Source organism: Panthera pardus, unplaced genomic scaffold (genome assembly GCF_024362965.1).
Source record: "Panthera pardus isolate Hobbes unplaced genomic scaffold, ASM2436296v1 HiC_scaffold_21, whole genome shotgun sequence".
Taxonomy (NCBI): domain Eukaryota; kingdom Metazoa; phylum Chordata; class Mammalia; order Carnivora; family Felidae; genus Panthera; species Panthera pardus.
Genome location: NW_026526777.1, coordinates 67,913,502 through 67,936,381, shown reverse-complemented (window position 1 = coordinate 67,936,381; position 22,880 = coordinate 67,913,502). Strand labels below are relative to the sequence as shown.

Sequence of the window (22,880 nt, the reverse complement as noted above, 5' to 3'; positions counted from 1 at the left end):
AACAGAAACCCTCCTTCCTTCAGGTGGGGACGCAAAACGGCACGGCCGCTTTGGAAGACGGTTAGATGGTTTCTCGCGAAACGACGCACCCTCTTACCATACCCTCGAGTAACCACACTCCTTCGTATCTACCCGGATGAGGTGGAAACTTCCGTCCGCACCAAAACTCCAACACAGACGCTCATGGCAGCTTTACTCACAACTGCCAGAACTTGAAGCCACCGAGACGTCCTTCGGTGAGGCGAGTGGGATATTCGGACATACGATTCAGCGCTCACAAGGATGAACGACTGGGGCACCTGGGTGGCTCAGCCGGTGAAGCGTCAGACTCTGGATTTCGGCTCGGGTCACGATCTCAGTCGGGAGATCGAGGCCCACATCGGGCTCCGCGCTGACCCTGGAGCCTGCTTGAGATTCTTTCCCTCCCTCTCCCTTTGCCCCTCCCCCACCCGCACACTCTCAAAAAATTTTTTTGATTTAAAAATAAATTAAAAACTAAACCAACAAAAAGGATGAACTGTCAGGCCAGGAAAAGATACAGGGGGACCTGAGATGCATACCACTAAGTGAGAGCAGCCAATCCGAAAAGGCTACATGCCGTGTGATTCCAATATATGACACTCTGGAAAACGGAGACCTCTGGAGACAATAAAAAGGTCAGTCGCCAGTAGCTGGGACTGCGGGGGGAGGAATGACTAACTGAAGTGCGAGAGATTTTTAGAGCAGAGCAAATACTCTACGACATCCTGATGGTAGATATGTCAGTGTACGTTTTTCAAAACCCGTAGACTGTACAAAACCGGGAGTGAACCCATCAACCCGCTCTGGTGGGAGATACTGAGGACGGGGGAGGCTGCATCTCTGTGGGGGCCGGGGGTATATGGGAAAATCTCTATACCTTCCTCTTGATTCGGTTGTGAACCTAAAATTCTCTGAAGAGGTCTTCAAACCATCAGACGGTTTTCCAAAGTGGTCGCACCATTTTATGTTCCCATCAACAGCACAGAGGATTCCAAGTTTCCCCAGAGCCTCACCAACACTTGGTAAGCTTAATCTCATAAGTTTAAAAAAAATTTTTTTTAATGTTTATTTATTTTTGACAGAGAGAGACAGAACATGAGCGGGGGAGGGGCAGAGAGAGAGGGAGACCCAGAATCCGAAGCAGGCTCCCGGCTCCGAGCTGTCAGCACCGAGCCCCACGCGGGGCTCGAACCCACAAACCGTGAGATCATGACCTGAGCCGAAGTCGGGCACTCAACCGATTGAGCCACCCAGGCGCCCCTCTGCCTTCTTTTCTTAATGTATCTTAGCAGTCTGTTCCAAGTCAGCACACAAGGAATGATCTCTGATTTTATTTTGGTTTACATTAAGTGGTTTCCAAGTTGTTTACTATATCGAGATACCACATTTGAATGAATCATTCCCCTATTATTGGACATTCACGTTTTGCCAATCTCTTGCTACTGGAAGTAATACTGTAATTAGTAACACCCAGGTACAGACTTTTCTGTAACCTAACGTTGTAGAATTACTAGGTGAAAGGGTATGAAAATTTGTAAACCTGAGAGATATTATCAAATTGCCCTCCACAGAGGTTATCTAAATTTACTGTCACCAGCAAGCATGACTACTCACCATACCCCTGCCAACATAACATATTAAAGCTTTACGGACTAAAAACCAGTATCCTAGCATACTCTGATTTTTCCATTTCTTACTATGAGTAAGACTGACCTCTTTTCATGTGTTTACAAGATCCACTTTTTCTTCTTTCCTATGTACTGTTTATAATCATTTTTATCGTGGATTTTTTGACTTTTTCTTATGGACTCACAGGAGTTATTTACATATTAGGAAATTGGGCTTTGTGATAAGAATTATAAATACTTGTCATTGTCTTTTGATTTCATGTTTTTTTTGGAGAGGGTAATGCAAAATGTTATTATTATTTTTAATGTTTATTTTTGAGAGAGGGAGAGAGAGAGAGACAGAGTGTGTGCATGCATGAGTGGGAGAGGGGCAGAGAGAGAGGGAGACACAGAATCCGAAGCAGGCTCCAGGCTCTGAGCTGTCGGCACAGAGCCTGACGTGGGACTCGAACTCACGGAAACGTGAAATCGTGACCTGAGCTGAAGTCAGACGCCTAACCGACTGAGCCACCAAGGTGGCCCTGAAATGTTATTTTTCTGCAGCTAAATTTGTTGATATTTTCCTTTATGATGCCTAGCTTTGTGGACTCTTAGACCTTTCCCACTCAAGATTAAGCAAAACTCTCCCATAAATTTCTCTACCAGTTTTACTGTTTCATTTTTTAGGATTTTTTAATTTTTTAGTCATGTTTACACCCAAGCTGGGGCTTGAACTTACAACTCCAAGATCCAGAGTCGCATGCTCTACTGACTGAGCCAGCCAGGCGCCCCTCATTTTAAAAATATTTAAATCATCTAGGGGCGCCTGGGTGGCTCAGTCGGTTGAGCATCTGACCTCAGCCCCGGGGATGATCCCGCGCTTCATGGGTTCGAGCTCCGCGTCCAGCTCTGTGCCGACACCTCAGGGCCCTGAGCCTGCTTCGGATTCTGTGTCTCCCTCTCTCTCTGCCCCGCCCCTGCTCATGCTCTGTCTCTCTCAAAAAATAAAATAAAATAAAAATGACGAAACCGGCTCTTCTCTCTAGGTTGCTAGAGTGGTCTCAATATCCATGAAGTAACTAATTTAGCCTCTTCCTCCCTCCACGTATTTGAGAGGCAACCACTGCTATTATGCATTAAATCCCCAGAGACATCTGTGACACTATCTAGATTCTCTTTCCTTAATCCATCTATTTACGTGCCATTACTATACTTTGTTAATGAAGATCACTTGGTAATCAACTTCAGTATCTGGTAAGCATAGTTACTTTGCTGCTTCAGATTTTTCCTAGATCTTTTTGCTTGATTTCACCTGTCTTAAATCTGAATTTGAGAATTAGTTCATCTAGTTAAAAAAAAAAAAGTCCCAATGATTTTGTTTGTTTTACTGTTTATTTATTTTTGAGAGAGACAGAGACAGAATGCGAGTGGGTTAGGGGCAGGGAGAGAGGGAGACACAGAATCCGAAGCGGGCTCCAGGCTCTGAGCTGCCAGCACAGGGCCCGACGTGGGGCTCGAACTCACGACCTATGAGATCATGACCGGAGCCGAAGTCGGACACTCGACCGACTGAGCCACCTGGGTGCCCCAGTTCTACTGATATTTTTATTGAGACTGATTTGAATTTACAGATTAACTTAGAACCTTAAGTCTTCTTATCAAACCTCAAATACATCTTCCCATTTCACCATCTGTATATTGCACATTTTCTTCCTGGCATTTTATCATTCTTTCAGGGTATTTTAAGAAGTATATTGTAGCAATAATATGTATTGTACCTTGACTTCCTCAGAGAAAAGAAAAACTACAAACTTTTGTTGAAAATAAAGACTTCATTTCAACTGTAAATTAACTCTGATGAAGTAAAGAACTAAACCATTAAGCAATGTTATAGAAAGGTAACGGAATAAGTTGATGAGAAATATTTCAACGACACTCTTAAGCTACAGAATTATAAGAAAACAATAAAAAAGTGACTAACATATGATCCTGATGGACAATAATTAGAAACAAGAACCTCAATTTACGCAAACATGTAAAGTCACAGTTTTGTACCAAAATGGCCTAAAGGAATTAATTACCAAAGACCAAAAACTACCAGGATGAAACACATAGGTCCATCTCATTTTAATTCTGTTCTTACAAAGGAGGGAAATATTAAAGACATATCAGCAATGTGATCTTTCAATACATAGATAAAATACTACCGGTTCCATTAAAAGTTCTCCTTGTGTTTCATCGCTAACTATAGAAATCATTAAAACTGGGGCACCTGGGTGGCTCAGTCGGTTAAGTGCCCAGCTTTGGCTCAGGTTATGATCTCACAGTTCATGAATTTGAGCCCCACGTCGGGCTCTGTGCTGACAGCTCAGAGCTTGGAGCCTGCTTTGGATTCTGTGTTCCCCTCTCTCTCTGTTCTTCCCCTGCTTGCACTGTGTCTCTCTCTCTCTCTCTCAAAAATAAACATGAAAATTTTTTTTTAAAAAATCATTGAAACTAAATTCTGTTTCTACTTGCCCAAGTCACTTTATATTTCCATGCCTTCCCTGAACTTTCCCACCATTTAAGGTGAAAAAGTCTTGGGGAGCCTGGGTGGCTCAGTTGGTTAAGTGTCTGACTTCAGTTTAGGTCATGATCTCGCAGTTAGTGGGTTCGAGCCCCGCGGTGGGCTCCACACTGCCAGTGAGGAGCCTGCTTGGGATTCTCTCTTTCTCCCTCTCTCTGCCCCTCCCCTGCGTATGCACACATGTCCTCTCGCCCTATCTCAAAATAAATAAACTTAAAAAATAAAGTGAAAAAAATCTTGTACGTGCCTCTAATAGGCAGAGAATATCAGAACTCATGACCTAACATTTGAAAAAAATTTTAAAGTTTCATTTATTTAAGTAATCTCTATACTGCATCGGGGGCTCGAACTCACCACCTCAAGATCAAGAGCCCGTGCTCCTCTAAGCCAGCCAGGTGCCCCAAATTTCAAAATTTCACTCAAAAGTAACATAAGGTTTTCCGGGGCACCTGGGTGGCTCAGTCGGTTGAGCATCTGACTTTGGCTCAGGTCGTGATCTCACAGTTCGTGAGTTCCAGCCCCGTGTCGGGCTCTGTGCTAACAGCTCGGAGCCTGGAGTTGCTTCGGATTCTGTGTCTCCCTCTCTCTCTGCCCCTCCACGGCTCGTGCTCTCTCCCCCTCTCAAAAATAAATAGACTTAAAAAAAAAAAGCAATACAAGGTTTTCCAATGTGTTAGAAAGAAAGATAAAACTGGAAAAGGAGAAGTAATGTCACATGAAAAGTAAGTTTTAGGGTGATGGGATGGCTCAGTCAGTTAAGTGTCCAACTTTGGCTCAGGTCATGATCTCTCAGTTCTTGAGTCCAAGCCCCATGTAGGGCTCTGTGCTGCCAGCTCAGAGCCCAACATGGGGCTGGAACTCACAGACCGTGAGATCATGACCTGAGCTGAAGTTGGATGCTTAACCGACTGAGCCACCCAGGCGCCCCTAAAAAAAAATGTTTTTTAAGCAATTTTCAGAAAATAACAGATAGATTCACTTGATTTTTCTTTCTGGGGTTTTGTTTTTTGAGATAGAATGTGCTTTCATTTATTTTATTGAGGTATAACAGACATATAACACCTTATATAACTTTTAGGTGTACAAGGGAAAAATTGGGAGAACCACATTATTTCAAATTTTGTACAGAGAGCGGGAATTTGGGGCACCTGCGTGGCTCAGGTGGTTAAATGTCTGACACTTGATGTCAAGTCATGATCTCACAGTTCATGAGATCGAGCCCCACATCAGGCTCTGCCCTGACAGCACAGAACCTGCTTGGGATTCTCTCTCTCTCTCTCTCTCTCTCTCTCTCTCTCTCTGCCCCTCCCCTGCTCAGGGGTGCTCTCAGAATGGTTCGATATTTGTATATATTGCAAAAAATATCACCACAATAAACCTAGTCAACATCTGTCACCATATACAGTTAAAATTTTTTCTTGTTGAAGAGAACTCTTAAGATGTGTCAGCAATTTTTTTTTTTCCTACTGTGGGCAGCCCAACATCATGGGGCTTGAACTCATGGCCCTGAGATCACAATCTGGGCAGAGATCAAGAGTCAGATGGGGGCACCTGGGTGGCTTAGTTGGTTAAGCATCCAGCTCTTGATTTCAGCTCAGGTCATGATCTCAGTGTTCCTGAGATCGAGCTCCGAGTCGGGCACCCAGAGCCTACTTGGGATTCTCTCTCTCTCTCCCTCTCTTTCTGCCCCTCTCCCGCCCTTGTGTTCTCTCAAAATAAATGTTTTTTAAAAAGCAAAACAATTAGGGGCACCTGGGTGGCTCAGTTGGTTAAGCATCAGACTTTAGCTCAGGTCATGATCTCATGGCTTCGGCATTCAAGCCCCACATCGGGTTCTCTGCTGTCAGCACAGAGCCTGCTTTGGATCCTCTGTGTCCCTCTCTCTTTGCCCCTCCCCCACTAGAGCTCGCTCCCCAAATAACAGCCCCCCTGCCAAATAGTTAAGAAAATAATCAAATCAAAAAAAAAAAAAAAGTATGTTCAAAGCCTGTCATCTGAACAAAGGCTGGTTAATAGGATATATTTAACATACGATTATTCTGAAAAGTTAGGTTCCCAGTATCAGTCCTTGTGAAGATGAAAAAAAAACCAATGTGTAATGATACTATCGAGTAATTTATTGATTTTATTTTAAACAAAAATGTTATTTTTACCTCCGTGGTTTTCCCATAAGCCGCCTGATTTTTCCCCATTCTACTCTTGTTAACTTTCTTGTTTTTAGATTGGGAAAAGATTCCTTCAGACATACACAGAAGTCATTATCGCCTTCAAAAAGTGGTCTGTAAAACAGAAATGGTATTTTAAAGGTTAATATACAACAAGCTGCCTCAGACGCATAAATTTCAAAATACGCTTTCCAATTTTCAACATTATACTAATCACCAAATGCCATCTTACGCTTCTACCCAGGACACGTGTAAAATGGGCACAGATTCAAAGCGTTAAAACCAAAAGTGGTGTTTGTGAAAGTCTGGGAAACCACGAGTGCTACAAGCTACTCGTGAAACAGGTCTGTGCCTGAGGTTCTAGGAGACACTGCTTTTTGTGAGATCTCACATGAGAGTGTATCCTTTGGGAAGCAGCCTAGCATTTGTCATTATATCTTGGGAGGATGAACGTCAGCTACAAAGTATCTCCGCCCCAAAGGCAAGGCCAACACCAAGGAGTCCTCTTGGAGATTAAATCATTTTTAGAAAACTGGAGGACTCGAGAGGGTTAGACCAGTTCCTGGAGATTCCAGAAGAACTCAGATCACACCAGGACACCCTGGGAGTGTCATAAGCCTATGGAAAAAGCTGTGGACAAAAATAAAACAATCATTCATGAGTTTGGGAAACCAGGAACCAGACTTAGAAATCAAATCACACGTGAGTTTCAGGGTCAGATAGGACCATCCACGAGAGTCACTGCAGCGTAGGCAACTGGTTTAGAAACCAGGAAGGGGAAGTCAAGAGAAGCAGCCAGCAGAGCAAGCATCAGTGATTAGCACAGGTCCGATTCGATTAGGATGGATAAGAATTCAGAATTGTTTCTATTGTTACTAGTGTTGAATAATTGGATTTCGCCCGGATCTCTATGTTCTATTTAAACATTTATGTATAATTAAAGTATATAAATACTATGTCCCAAATAAAAAGCTTATCTTAAAAATCTCACTGAATCATTTCTACCATTAGTAACTGCTTCTGTACCAATATACTAGCATGTTTTTTAAGTAGCACGCCCAATGGGGCTTGAACTCACAACCCTGAGATCAAGAGTCGGATGCTCTCCTGACTGAGTCAGGCGGGAGTGCCCCAATATACTAGCATTTAAAAATCTCAAGATCTGGGGCGCCTGAGTGGCACAGTCAGTTAAGTGTCAACTCTTGATTTCAGCTCAGGTCATGATCCCACAGTCGTGGGATGAGCCCCGCACTGGGCTCTGAGCTGGGCACAGAGCCTGCTTGGGATTCTCTCTCTCTCTCTCTCTCTCTCTCTCTCTCTCTGCCCCTCTCCCGCTCTTTCTCTCTCTCTCACTCTCTAAAAAAAGAAAAAATCTCAAGATTTATAAACCACATCTGGTTCATTACAAATAAGGGAGCTCTGTTTTAGGGTATCCACTCCACAGTCTTTGTAAATTATGATATAGAAATTTTACTTTCATTTGACTTTTCATAAAAATGTGTAACAACTTCTGCAAAAGGGGGGAGGGGAAAACTAGAATGGAGAATAGAAAAAGGAAATCAGAAAAAATAGAATCAAAACAGACCTATAGGAAAGAGGATGGCTTATAACATTTGAAAAAGTTCAATTTCTGGTTCAAGTGATATTCACGATGTAAGCCAGATACATACTTATCTATATTTGAGTAGAACCATTCATATATGCACCATTTATGTGCTTTGGGAAGCTTGAGTAGGTTACGTAATCGAAAACCAATCTTCTGTGAGGCTTTCTTATCTGGTGTTGACATTGTTGCTGTAAATTTCTACACAATAAAAAGAGATTAATTACAGGTCCATCAAATAAAAATGAACATCTGTAACATCAAAGACACGTGTAAGAAGGCAGATTATGGTTAAGTACTCGAAAAGGTTCAACAACAACATTTTCTGTTATTACTTAATAAAATAAGCACTCTGATTATTTCTTACAAAGGTAAAACCTCCAGTTTCCTAACCTATTCTGATAAGGAAGCTGACGTGATCGTCCCCATCATGTTAGCACTGCACTACATACAGGAAGAAGAGAAGTGTGACACAGAGAGAAAATGCAAGCACACAGCACTAGGCCCGGAAGGTTCACCGGTGAATCTCGATCAAACCACAGCACCAGTGCTATCGAAATGCTTCAACTCAAGGAAGAAAGAGCTTCCCAACTATTTTTATGTAGACAGCGTAACAATAAAATCTGCCAAAGTATAATAAAAGGAAATCTCAAAACATATCACTCATTTGCAAGAATGTTAAAAATGCTTGGAAAGACCTTCCGTGCTCATGGACTGGAAGAATTCATATTTGTTGAAACGTCCATACTATGGGGGCACCTGGGTGGCTCAGTCAATTTATGTGTCGACTCTTGGTTCGGCTCAGGTCATGACCTCACGGTTCATGGGATCAAGCCCTGCATCGGGCGCCATGCTGTCAGTGAGGAGCCTGCTTGGGATTCTCGCTCTCCACCCCTCCCTGACTCGTTCTCTCTCCAAGATAAATAAACTTAAAAAAGATGTCCATTGTATCTAAAGCAATCTAAAATTCAATGCGATCCCTATGAAAACTCCAATGGCATTTTCCCCAGAAGTATAACAATCTGAAAATGTTATGGAATCACAAAAGATCCAGAGTAGCCAAAGCAATCTTGAGAAGGAAGAACAAAAACAAAGCTGGAGACATCACATTCCCTAATTTCACACTATACTATGAGCTACAGTAATCAAAACAGTATCATACTGGCATAAAAACACGTAGATCAATAAAACAGAATAGAGAGCCCAGAAATAAATGCGTGCACATATGGCCAATTAATTTACAACAAAGGAGGCAAGAATGTACAATGCGGAAAGGACAGTCTCTTCAACAAACGGTGTTGGGAAAACGAGACAGCCACATGTCAAAGAATGAATCTGGATCACTGTCTTTCTTACACCCCACACAAAAATAAACTCAAAACAGATTAAAGACTTGAATGTAAGATTTGAAACCATAAAATTCCTAGGAAAACACGTAAGCAGTAAGCTCCTAGAGCTTGGTCTTGGTGAGGTTTTTTTTTTTTTTTAATTTAATACCAAAAGCAAAGGCAGCAAAAGCAAAAATTAACAAGTGGGACCACATCAGACTAAAAAGCTTCCTTACAGCAAAGGAAACCATCAACAAAACGTTTAAAAGGCAGCCTGCAGAATGGGTGCAAATATTTGCAAATTGTGTATCTGATCAAGGGTCAATATCCAAAATATATAAAAAGTTCATGCAACTCAACGGCAAAAAAACCAATCCAATTAAAAAATGAGCAGACGATATGAAGAGACATTTTCCCAGAGACATACAGATGGCCAACAGGTACACAAAAAGGTCAACAGGAGTCATTGTCAGGGAAAGGCAAATCCACAAAGGGGCATCACCTCCCATCTATCAAAGTGGCCAATATTATAAAAAAGACAAGAAACAACAGGTGTTGGCGAGGATGTGAAGAGAAAGGAACGCTCTTGCACTGTGGGTGGGAATGCGAACTGGTACGGCCACTATGGGAAACACGGAGGTTCCTCAAAAAATTTGAAAGTAGAACAACCTTGGGGTGCCTGGGGGGCTCAGTCGGTTGAGTGTCCAACTTCGGCTCAGGTCATCATCTCACGGTTCGTGCGTTCGAGCCCCGCGTCGGGCTTTGTGCTGACAGCTCAGAGCCTGGAGCCTGCTTCAGATTCTGTGTCTCCCTCTCTCTCTCTGCCCCTCATCCAGTTGTGTTCTGTCTCTCTCTCTCTCTCTCTCTCTCTCAAAAATAAATAAACATTAAAAAAATTAAAAAAAAATAGAACCTCATTCAGTAATTCCACTTCTGGGTATTTATCTGAAGAAAACGAAAACGCTACCTTGAAAAGATATTTGCACCGATGCTCACTGTGGTATTATTTATAACAGCCAAAACATGGAAGCTACCTAAGTGTCCACCAATGGATGAAGGGTAATGAAGATGTGGTGGGTATGCACATTCACATGCACGTGTGCACACACACACACAGAGGAATATTACTCGGGCATAAAAAACAGAATGAAGCTTTGCCACCTGCAATAACACGTACGGGCCTTGAGGGAATTATGCTCAGTGAAGTAAGTCAGAGAAAGACAAACACCGTATGATCTCACGCATCTGTGAAATCTAAAAAAAACTCCCTGAAAAACAAAACAGACCAAAAAACCACAAAAAACCAAAAACCAAACTCATAAATACAGAAAGACTGGTGGTTGCTGGGAGGGGCGGGGGGGGGGACTGAAATCGGGGAGAGGGGTCAAAAGACACAAACTTCCAGTTATGAAGTCAGTGCTCGTGGGCACGTACGTACAGTGTGGTGACTGTAGTAAATAGTGTCCTGAGTATTGAAAGGTTCTAACAGAAGAGATTTTAAAAGTTCTCATCACAAGAGGGGCGCCCGGGTGGCTCGGTCGGTTAAGCGTCTGACTCTTGATTTCGGCTCAGGTCGTGATCTCCTGGTTCGTGAGGTCGAGCCTCACATCAGACTCTGTGCTGACAACACGGAGCCTGCTTGGGATTCTCTCTCCGCCCCTGCCCTTCCCATGCACACACATACACAAGCACTCTCCTCCTCTCAAAATAATAAATAAAACTTAAACAAAAGTTCTCATCACAAGAAACAAAATTTGGAACTACAGCGACAGATGTGTTAACTATTCTTATTGTGGTAATCGTTTTGCCATGTACACAAATATCAAATCATTATGTTGTGTGCCTGAAACTTATATAACGTTATACATCAATGACATCTCAATTTTCTCAAAGTGTAAAAAAAAGAAAAAGTTGCCAGATACGACATCACGGTATCAAAAGAATGGAACAACACAATCAAGTGGAATGTGGGGACGGTCCAGTATAAGAAAACTATGAACACAGTCTGCCATCATTAATGAATTAAAACAATAAAAATCATATGATCACCTATTGGTGCTAAAGATATTTGATAAAATTCAACATCCGCTAAAAAAAATCTCAGTAGAAGTAGACAGAATGAAAATACACAACGTACCAATAGTTAAATAAGTGATACAGCTAAAGCAGTGGTTGCGGGGTTAATTTATAGAATAAATGCCTATATTAGAAGAGAAGAAAGGTCTAAAAAAATAATAATAATAACCTATTCTTCCACCTTAGGTTAGAAAAAGAAGAGCAAAGAAAACCCAAAGCAAGCAGAAAGAAAAAAATAATAAAGATTAGAACAGAGGGGCGCCTGGGTGCCTCGGTCGGTTAAACGTCTGACTTTAGCTCAGGTCATGATGTCACGGTTTGTGGGTTCAAGCCCGTCGGGCTCTGTGCTAGACAGCTCGCAGCCTGAAGCCTGCTTCAGATTCTGTGTCTCCCTCTTTCTATGCCCCTCCCCTGCTCACACTCTGTCTCTCTCTCTCAAAAATAAATAAACATGAAAAAAAGATTAAAAAAAAAGATTATGGGAACGCAAGCTGGTGCAGCCACTCTGGAAAACAGTATGGAGGTTCCTCAAAAAACTAAAAAGAGAACTACCCTACGACCCAGCAATTGCACCACTAGGCATTTATCCAAGGGATACAGGGGTGCTGTTTCGAAGGGACACATGCACCCCCATGTTTACAGCAGCGCTATCGACAAGAGCCAAAGTATGGAAAGAGCCCGAATGTCCATCGATGGATGAATGGATAAAGAAGATGTGGTGTATATATACAATGGAGTATTGCTCGGCAATCAAAAAGAATGAAATCTTCCCATTTGCAACTACGTGGGTGGAACTGGAGGGTATTATGCTAAGTGAAATTAGAGAAAGACAAAAATTCTATGACTTCACTCATATGAGGAATTTAAGAGGCAAAACAGATGAACATAGGGAAGGGAAACAAAAATCATATAAAAACAGGGAGGGGGACAAAACAGAAGCGATTCTTAAATATGGAGAACAAACCGAGGGTTATGGGAAGGGTTTTGTGGGAGGGGAGGTGGGCTAAATGGGGGAGGGGCACTAAGGAATCTACTCCTGATACCATTGTTGCACGATATGCGAACTAATTTGGATGTAAATTTAAAAAAATAAACAATAAAACAAGTTAAAAAAAAACAAGGAAAAAAAAGATTAGAGCAGAAATAAATGAAATAGAAAAATAAGAGACAAAATGATGAAACCAAAAGTTCTTTGAACAGATCAACAAAATGGACAAACCTTTAGCTCTACTGACCAAGAAAATAAACATAGATGGACACCTTCTGAACCTGTAAAACTTATTTCTCCTCATTCCAACCCAAAAGTCATCATCATAGTCAACGTCAAAGTACTAAAAACACAGTCACTAACATGGGAGATAAGACCAAGGTATTGACTATCACTATTTTTTAACGTTGTTTTGATGGAATTACCCAGTAAGAGGAATAAAAACTGTAAAGGAGAAGACAAAAATCATTATCTGTAGGTGATATGGCTGTCCTACCAAACTCAAGAAAACCAACTGTAGTCACTGACAACAGTAAGAGAATCTAACGAAGCGGGCGAAATCAAAGTTGACGTGCAAAAATCAGTATCCTAGGGGCGCCTGGGGGGCTGGCTCAGTCGGTTGAGCGTCCAACTCTCAACTTTGGCTCAGGTCATGATCTCACAGTTTGTGGGATCGAGCCCTACGCTGGGCTTGGCACTGGTAACACGGGGCCTGTTTGGGATTCTCTCTCTCTCTCCCTCCCCCGCTTGCAGCTCTCTCTCAAAATAGATAAACAGAAAAACAAAACAAGAGGTGCCTGGGTGACTCAGTAGGTTAAAAAACCGGCTCTCGCTCTTGGCTCAGGTCATGATGTCACAGTTCGTGGATTCAAGCCCTGTGTCGGGCTCTGCGCTGACAGTGCGGAGCCTGCTTGGGATTCTCGCTCTTCCTCTCTCTGCCCCTCCCCCACTCATGCTTGCGCTCACTCGCTCTCTCTCTCTGAATAAACATTTCTGAAAAATCAGTATCTTAAAAAAAAAAAAATCAGTACTTTTCTCTGCATAAGTGAGAATCAGTTAGATAATAAAACAGGGGAAATATCCTGTTTATGAAAGCAAAAATGACCAGCACAACAGTATTAAATACTTAGGAGTACCATGAAGAAATGTACAAGATCAACATGGAAAAGTCTGTAAAGTCTACAGAGGAACACCACGGCCCGAATAAGTGGAACCAACCGGCAGTTCTCGGATGGACGGTCTTGGTGTTACAAACACGTCATAGGACATAAAGTAATTCATATTAGTGTGAAACCAATAAAAATCCCAACAAAATTTTTCTCCTAGTCGGGGTGATTCTAAAGTTCCTATGGAAAAATAATTGTGCAAGAAGGGGGACCTGGGTGGCTCGATTGGTTAAGCATCTGACTCTTGATTTCAGCTCCGGTCATGGTCTCCCGGTTCGTGAGTTCGAGCCCCACATCGGGCTCCACGCTGACAGTGCAGTGCCTGCTTGGGATTCTCTCTCCCTCTCTCTCTGCCCCTCCCCCACTCGTGCTCTCCCTCTCTCTCTCTCTCTCGCAAAATAAGCAAACTTAAAAAAAAAAACGTGCAAGGATACTTTTGAGAACCTAAGAAAAAGATATGTAATAATATCTTACCAGATACGAAAACACTATGTAAAAGCATATTAAACAATTTGACACTGGCACATACAGGGACATACTAGACAGAAAGAGATGCAAAGTCTAGAAATAATCCCAAATATACAGAGGAACGTAGCTTGTGATGCAGGCAGCATCTTAATTTTTTTTTAATTTTTTAACGTATATTTATTTATTTTGAGAGTGAGCGCGAGCAGGGAAGGGGCAGAGGAAGAAAAGAGAATCCCAACACACCCGGCGAGGAGCCCGACAGGGGGCTGGATCACGCGACCTCGAGATCATGACCTGAGCCGGTCAAGAGCCGGATGCAGGCAGCATTTTAAATCGTGATGGACCACTCAGTCAACGAGACCAGGACCACTAAGTAGTCCTCTGGGAAAAATCAAGGTTGCAGTCTCACCTAATCCCTTACTCCAAAATAAATCCCAGATGAAGTGAAAATTGAAGCATTAAAAAAAAAATGAATTAAATACACGTGAACTCAAAAACTATAAATGTCAGACGAAGGAAGATCTTTCCGAGTAAGTATAAACCCAGGGAGTGCTAAAAGGAAAGAGTTGCATTTGACCCTTCAATTTTTTTCAGTCCTGCATGGTAAAAAATGCAGAAACAGAGTCAAAAAGCAAGCTACAAACAGAAAAATTACAATCAATATAAACAGGCCAAACGGCTAATATTCTTAACATATAAAAAATTCTTATGAACGAATAAGAAAATGATCAACAGTCTAACAGAAAATAGGAAAAAAGACATAAACAGTTTACGGGAAAGAAATCGTTTTTCTCTTCTCTTCTTTGATTATTCATTTATTTATCTTTAAAAGTAGGCTTCACATCCAGCACCAAGCTCTGCACGGGGCTTGAACTCGTGACCCTGGGATCAAGACCTGAGCTGAGATCAAGAGTCGGATGCTTAACCAACCAAGCCACCCAGGAGGCCCCAAGAAATCATTTTTCAACCTATGTGAAAAGTACTCGAGGTCACTCACAGCTGAAATGCCAACGAAAACCAGGAAGATGCTATTATCAGATCGGCAAAAATCAGACGCTCGGTTCCGTGCGGAGCGGCAAGCGCTGGGGACACAGGCACCGGGACGGGCTGTGGGGAGAGCACACCAGCCAGCACGGGGCCTCTGAGAACGAGGTGGGACTGCTGTGCAATGTTTAACTGCTGCAACCACGGGGATGGGGCTGGAGGGTGTTATGCTAAGTGAAATTAGTCAGAGAAAGACAGATACCGTATGACTTCACTCATATGAGGCCTTTAAGAGACAAAACGGATGAACATAAGGGAAGGGAAGCAAAAGGAATATAAAAATGGAGGGGGACAAAACAGAAGAGACTCTTAAATACGGAGAACAAACTGAGGGCTGCTGGAGGGGCTGTGGCCGGGGGGTGGGCTAAACGGGGAAGGGGCATCAGGGAGGGCACTTGCTGGCATGAGCACGGGGTGTTATACGTGGGGGGTGAATCACTGGAATCTACTCCTGAAATCATTATTGCACTAGATGCTAAGTAACTTGGAGATAAATTAAAAGCAAATAAAACAAAACAAAACGTTTAAATGTGCACATCCTGTGATCTGGCAGTTTCACATGTCAGGCATCTGTCCTAGAAAAACACCTGCAAGTTTATACAGGCATGCCTGGGGTGTTCACGACACCATTATCTGTACTAGTAAAAACTTAGAAACCAATTAAACGCCCGTAAGCCAGAGAACGTATAAACTATGGTATCATAAGGCTGAATAACATATAACGGTAAAAAGAAACAAAACACTGAAGTCTACCTATCATCTACCTCAATCAATCAGCATGGCCAAATCTTAAAAACAGACTTAGTTAAAAAAAAATTTTGTTTTAATCTTTATTTATTTTTGAGAGAGAGAGAGAGAGAGAGAGAGAGAGACAGAGCGTGAGCAAGGGAGGGGCAGAGCGAGGGAGACACAGAATCTGAAGCAGGCTCCAGGCTCCGAGCTGTCAGCACAGAGCCCCATGTGGGGCTTGAACTCAGGGATGGTGAGATCACGACCTGAGCCAAAGTCAGATGCTTAACCAACTGAGCCACCCAGGTGCCCCGATTTTTTTTTTAAACGTTTGTTTATTTTTCAGAGAGAAAGAGAGAGAGAGGGAGCACACGCAAGTCGGCGAGGGGCAAAGAGAGAGGGGGTCAGAGGATCCAAAGCAGGCTCTGTGCTGACATCAGCAAGCCGATGCAGGGGCTTGAACTCGCGAACCACGAGAGCATGAACTGAGCCAATGTCAGATGCTTTACTGACTGAATCACCTACGCACCCCCAAAACAGACTTTTAAATGAAAAACTAAATTACAGAATGATGCGTATATTATCATGAAAATAATACTACAAATAGAATTTTAAAACCAGAAACATTAAAGAATACCACATATTTTCTGTGAACACCTATTTAAAGTTTTAGAAAAGCCCTATAAAGACCTAAAAGGATAATCAAACTCATTACAGCAGTCACTAGTTACTGAGGGAAGCAGACCTAGGGAACGGGTAGAGGTAAAAATTAACGATTGGAAAAATTGTAAATTTACAGAAAAGTTGCAAAGATATGCCCCTCACCCAGCTCTCCCTAATGTTAACACCTTCCATAACCATGGTTTGTCAAAACTAAGACATTAGTAGTGGCACAACAGTATTAACTAAACTACAGACTTTTCCACTAATGTCCTTTTCCTGTCCCAGAATCCAATTCGGGATAGCACATCATACTTCAAAAACTGAACTTTTTGGGGTGCCTGGGTGGCTCAGTCGGTTCATCACCTGACTCTTGGTTTCAGCTCAGGTCATGAGCTCATGGTTCGTGAGATTGAGCCCCACATCAGGCTCTGGGCTGACAGCGCGGAGCCTGCTTGGGATTCTCTCTCTCTGCCCTTTGCCTGTGAGTGCTCTCTCTCTCAAAAATAAATGTTTAAACACACACACACACAAAACACACTTTCCAGTCATTAAGTAAAATGTTTTCTCCCCTCATTTCCTTACAAAACTCCGAACTGACACCCTATTACCAAATCCTACTTGTTTTCAGTCCACTCTCCTCTCCATGCTTGCAAGTGTGCATTTGTGAGACAGGTCTGGCTTTCTACGCTGGGAAAAAGTCCACCAATAAAATAATGGCCTTTCTAGGTCACTAATACAGGAGCCGAGTTAGAGCGCTGACTTAAGAAGAAGAACTTGTTACTTGAGACGTAACAGAATAATAAAAATAAACCTGATCACGTGAGCACTTGCTCGCCTCCCTTCCCGTGAACAAAATGCTTGTGACACACGTACCTGCGGGACCATCGCCACTCTCTGGTTTCTTTTAGGGGACCTGGTATTTATTTGTCTGTCGTCTTCGTCAGAAAAGAGTCGACTTCGCTTTGAGTTTCTGAAAGGCTAGGATAGAAATTTGTTTCTTTAATAAAAAGACCGAACACTTCTCATTTTTCTTCCAAAATCTAATCCTGTACCTGGGTGATCCAGCTGAGGCTGGAAGGATGGAGTGTCGGTGATACCAAGCGCTCAAAGTCAGACGTGACTGATCTTAGATTTACAAAGCAGTGACGTGCATACTGATGCAATCTGTTTACAATTCAAACACCTAGCTGATGAGTAAAATTGGAACCCAAGTGGCCTTAGAAGCCTTGAACGTGCAAGAGGAAAGTAAGCTCTGACAATTCCAGACCTCGTCGTGTCGGTGCTCAGATTGACAGCAGGGGGTGTTTCATACGGCGTCCGCCGCACAGGGCTGGGCTGGACAAAGTTACTAGATCACGCGAGAGACTCAACTGAAACGTGTAATAACATACTAGACACTCTGTCGAGAACTGTTACCCGAATTTCCATTTGTGAACAAAAGCACAAGATTCCTATCTCGGGTATCTGATAAGTGCCCGGAGAACCGAACTAGACCACAGAACCAGAACTAACTGGCTTAAGTGCCCAAAAGACATCATACGCTTAAGGGTCAGTAATACGAACAATTTTACAGTCCACCCTGGGTTCGGAGGCCTCAGCAACAGAGAAGGACAACAGAAGTAATATCCCAATCGTACCCACATCCTGTTTCAAATCCTTGTCCCAGCACTGGACACGGTCTCCCGCCCAGCTGGAAGGGAGGCAGGCACAGAGGGTTCACAGCATATGGCCAGCATCCAACAGAGTCAAGGCTAGAGGTGCCGGGCCTTGAAATTAAACCCACCGAGAGTCTTAACACTCCATAGCCCTGGCAGGAAGTCCCTTCTATCATACCTGTACTTACCCTTGACCTACGTGAGATTTTGAGATCTTACCACTTACTTCTATATCTTTTTGCAGGGAGCATGTGAAATTTTCTGTATTCTAAATAAAGTATGATTTGGAGTGATCAGAGGTTGGTGTGTGTGGTTTTTTGTTTGTTTGTTTTTCGTCTTGCCTACTAAAGAAACTGCAATTGCTTAACAAATGCCTGATGACCAGATTATCAAAGGCTACTGATGGAGTATGATCGTATACTACTCAATGACACTTAAAGACTCAAATGCCTGGAGATGGGGAAAACCTTGGGAAACTCTTGCTGTCCTGTAAGAATCTGCACATGACAATAATACAGACAATTTAGCTATCATATTCTAAAGAGTAAGAAACACTAATTCCTTACCATTTCCACAGTAGACCCCGTGTTCCTGCCTTTCCAAACAGGTGTTTTTTGTAAAGAGCTGTACTTTTCATTCCGTGTGTTAGATAAGCTTCCCTCTGTAATAAGTAATTATTACTAATAAGATTTAAGTTCAAAGGATTTTATACTACAAACATTGCCTTTTTATTAACAGCAATATATCTGAAATATTTACCAATATGGAAAAAATATACTGAGCATAGTAATTTTGGTTTATTACAAATGAAAAATCTCTTCCGTATTTTTTTTTGTCAAGCGCTACATAATTGGACAAGGCACTGAATCTTGAAAGTATTAAATTCTCCTATTAAAATATGTGTGGTTTCTTTCTTTGTGTTTTAGTAATTCCTTCATTCTAATTTGCTAAGAATAAGAAGCACAATCTGATTGAAAACAGGCAGTGGAAAAATGGAAAAAGCTTCTGACTTTGAATTTAGAGTATATTTCTAAACGTTTCCTGCTTCGATATGTGAAACCCTGGATATACAAAAATAAAACGTGTGGGTGTTTCTGTTTTCCTTGATTCAAAGAAATGTCTTCAGAGCTATCTGCAACCGGAAACAATCCGATCAGGTAACTGATTAGAGATATTATGAAAATAAAGAGAGCGAGTTCAATTTTTATAAAAAGGATATGTTTATATAAAGACACAGAAAACTAGGATGAATACACACAAGACAGTTATTTTTATTTCCTTCTAGGTGCTCATCAGCATTTTCTAACCGTTTTCTGTAAGAAATATATCACTTGTACATGTGCTTTTTGAAAGCGAAATGGTTTTAATATTGGGAGGAAAAGAATAACGGAATACTTTTTTCAGGTGTACATTTTAAGAAGCACAAAAAAGGCAGAGTGGGGCTGACCCTGTCAGGCAAACACATCAGGGTAGTCATAGACACAAGCGTTCTCAAGCCGGGACTTAATGTGGAAAATCACCGACACAACACACAACACAGTAGCTCTAAAAACTAAAAGTACTGAACAAGTACTACAAGTACTCTGAGCGTAGCCCGGTTCAGGATTTACTTACCCAGCAGAATCCTGCTCAAGCAAAATCTCAAAACAAACTACAGTAAGAGGGGTGGCCAGTGTACGTGCAGAAAGAAAGAGCAAGACCAAGGAACATGTACAACTTTTCTTCCGAGAAAAGTACTATCATTCTTTTATTTCAAGAGACTTACGTTATTACTTTTAAGGCAAGATTCCTAAAAAATGAACTCATGCAAAAATACAGCTGAGCACAGTTGTTCAATAAAATGCTTTCACTCTAGGGGTGCCTGGGTGGCTCAATGCGTTGAGCATCCGACTTTGGCTGGGGTCATGATCTCACAGTTCGTGGGTTCGAGCCCCGTGTCAGGCTTTGTGCTGACAGCTCAGAGCCTGCTTTGGATTCTCTCTCTCCCTCTCCCTGACCCTACCCCACTTGTGCTCTCTCTCTCTCTCAAAAATAAATAAGCATTTTTTAAAAGCCTTAATTAAAAAATGCTTTCACTCTACTATGATGTCTGCAATGGTTAGTTAAAAAGTTCTTGGGGTTTGGGGCACCTGGCTGGCTCAGTCGGTAGAGTGTGTGATTCCTGATCTGGGGGGTCATAAGTTTGGGCCCCACATTGGGGGTAGCGATTACCTGCAAATTATAAAAAAAGTTATTTAATCAATAATTCTAGAGAAAATTTTTCTATGTCTTTTTAAGATTTTATTATTCATAAGTAATCTCTACACCCACTGTGGGGCTCAAACTCACAACCCTGAGATCAAGAGTCGCATGCTCTACCGACTGAGCCAGCCGGGCACCCCAGGGGAAAAAATTTCTTAGTAATTTCCAACAACCAAGGACCAATTCTCCTATAACAGTCTATGAATTTAAAATTTCATCAGTGAAAACCAATACTTAAAAGTTAGAATGAAGCCTAATTTAGAAAGAAAAGAGAAACATCGTATCCCCATTAATTTAACGAATTAAATTTCCACCTTAACGCCATACCTGAAGGATCGCGCTATGATCTTACCTTTTAAACTGACAAGGGCTTTTGCTGAAGAGCCTGCAAGGAAAACAAATCAGTGTCATTTCAGAATCGACATGAGAGAAACAGAACTTGGCTACAGGGTGACAGTGGCCCATCTGGTTTTAGGGGTGTAGAGACTGAAGTCGCAGGGGGGTGTGCAATCAGAGGTAACCAGAGCTGGGGCACCTGGGGGGCTCAGTCGGGTAAGCGTCTGACTCAATTTCAGCTCAGGTCGTGATCTCACGGTTCCTGGGATGGAGCCCCGCAGCGGGCTTTGCGCTGACAGCTCAGAGCCTGCTTGGGATTCTCTCTCTTCCCCCCTCCCTCCCTCTCTGTCCCTCCTCCGTTTGCACTCCTCTCTCTCGAAAATAAACACACATTAAAAAAATAGAAAGAAAGAACCAGCGGGCCATCCCAGCTGCAGGCCAGAATTCAGGCAAAGTAAGGACAAGCTAGAGAGAGCTATCGGGAGTCCTGTGGAAGTTGTGAGAGTTGGGGGAGGGAAGGCAGGGAAGCGTCGGCACAGAGGGATTTGGGATCCTCACCCAGAAGTGTCCTGGTGCTGGAGAAGGAAAAGAGAAAGGAACACGGCCATTTACTGAAGCAAAGATCAGCAGTGGCAGCGGAGTGGAGAAAAGAGAAGGTGAAAAGGATCCAGCGGGACTGTCAATCAGGCAGGGGGTCCCCTGGGAGTCTAGAATGCAGGTGTGTGCACCCTTCAGGACTCCCCAGCTGGAGTCAGAGCAGCCCAGAGGGGCTGGCACACAGCTGGAGGGCTCTCTGACGAAAACACGCCTTCGTGTGTATTTGAATAACCCGGAGGCTCCTCACACACCCAGAATCTGTTGTTAATAAAGGTCCGAGGGGCTCTGTCGCCGGGAACCCTCAGCCCCCCTCTAAACAGCCGGCCTCCAGGCTCTGGTCGCTGTCCTGCGGGCGCTGGGGGCGAGCGGAAGCAGAGAAACCACAGGGAAGTACATGTTGATGAGGCAGGGAGCGTGCTACATTGAAAGGTATCAGAACTGGATACGTATACTGCAAAGAAGTCCAGGTCACTTGCAAAATAATAGGGGCACCTGGGTGGCTCAGTTGAGTGTCTGACTTCGGTTCAGATCACGATCTCTGGGTTCGTGATTTCGAGCCCCCATCAGGCTCTGTGCCGACAGCTCGGAGCCTGGAGCCTGCTTCGGATTCTGTGTCTCCCTCTCTCTCTGCCCCTCCCCCCTCTCAAAAATAAACAAACATTAAAAAAATTAAAAACAAACAAAAAGTCACACCCGAACTCACAGACACAGAGAACGGTTTGGTGGCTGCCAAAAGCGAGGGCTGGGGGTGTGGGCAAAATGGGCAGAAGTATCAAAAAGGCACTAACTTCCGGCTATAAGGGAAATAAACGCTGGAGATGTGATGCACAGCACAGCAACATGAACGCTGCTAAGAAAGCAGATCTGAAAAGTGCTGGTGGTAGGAGAAAAAAGCGTAACCACGGGTGGTGATGGATGTTGACTAACCCACTGTGAGATGATCACTTCACATGTATCAAGTCATGATGTTGCACTCCTGAAACTAACACAATGTTAAGTATCAATTTTATCTCAATGTTGAAAAATCAACAGGAAAACCCTTTCTCTGCTCCAGAAGAGAAACTGTTCACAGAATTCCGGATGACCAAAAACTCCCTCTTTTAACTTTAAAAACAAAAACAAAACTGTTGAGAACACCTTTTTTTCTGTTACTATAGTCATAGTCAAATTATTACACATCATTCCTCATTTTTAAGTCTGTTTCATTAAAAAAAAAATTTTTAATGGTTATTTATTTTTGAGAGAGAGAGAGAGACAGAGCATGAGTGGGGGAGGGACAGAGAGAGAGGGAGCCACAGAATCCAAAGCAGGCTCCAGGCTCTGAGCTGTCAGCACAGAGGCAGACACGGGGCTCGAACTCACAGACCGTGAGATCGTGACCTGAGCTGAAGTCGGATGCTTAACCAACTGAGCCACCCAGGCGCCCGTAAGTCTGTTTTATTTTAGAACCAGCTACTTCTCATCTCAGTTACTGTGACATCCATTTATGTTTGATGGAATATAATCTACAATCAGGCAGCAGTTAAGTTATTCAAAAGTTTGGTCATTTACCTGCACTGAGAAAAGACAAAATTTTAAATGGCATGTTCAAAATGTGTATAAACATCTTTAAGGAGCCAATCCGTTA

The 22,880-nt window shown here is 42.7% G+C and overlaps 1 protein-coding gene across 5 annotated transcripts in view; it reads right to left on the bottom strand.

The window, feature by feature from the left end:
* Positions 1-22,880, bottom strand: part of LIN9 (lin-9 DREAM MuvB core complex component) — a 62,210-nt gene that overhangs the window by 34,280 nt on the left and 5,050 nt on the right. For 3 of the 5 annotated variants that reach the window (XM_053909437.1, XM_053909433.1, XM_053909434.1), the window contains exons 2-6: positions 20,673-20,705; positions 18,646-18,740; positions 17,298-17,402; positions 8,030-8,163; positions 6,348-6,473 (exon numbers count right to left, since the gene is read on the bottom strand). In XM_053909437.1, coding sequence (XP_053765412.1) covers positions 6,348-6,473; positions 8,030-8,163; positions 17,298-17,402; positions 18,646-18,740; positions 20,673-20,705 — 493 coding nt within the window. The remainder of the gene's footprint in view (positions 1-6,347; positions 6,474-8,029; positions 8,164-17,297; positions 17,403-18,645; positions 18,741-20,672; positions 20,706-22,880) is intronic. The other 2 variants (XM_053909435.1, XM_053909436.1) reach the window with 1 other exon arrangement.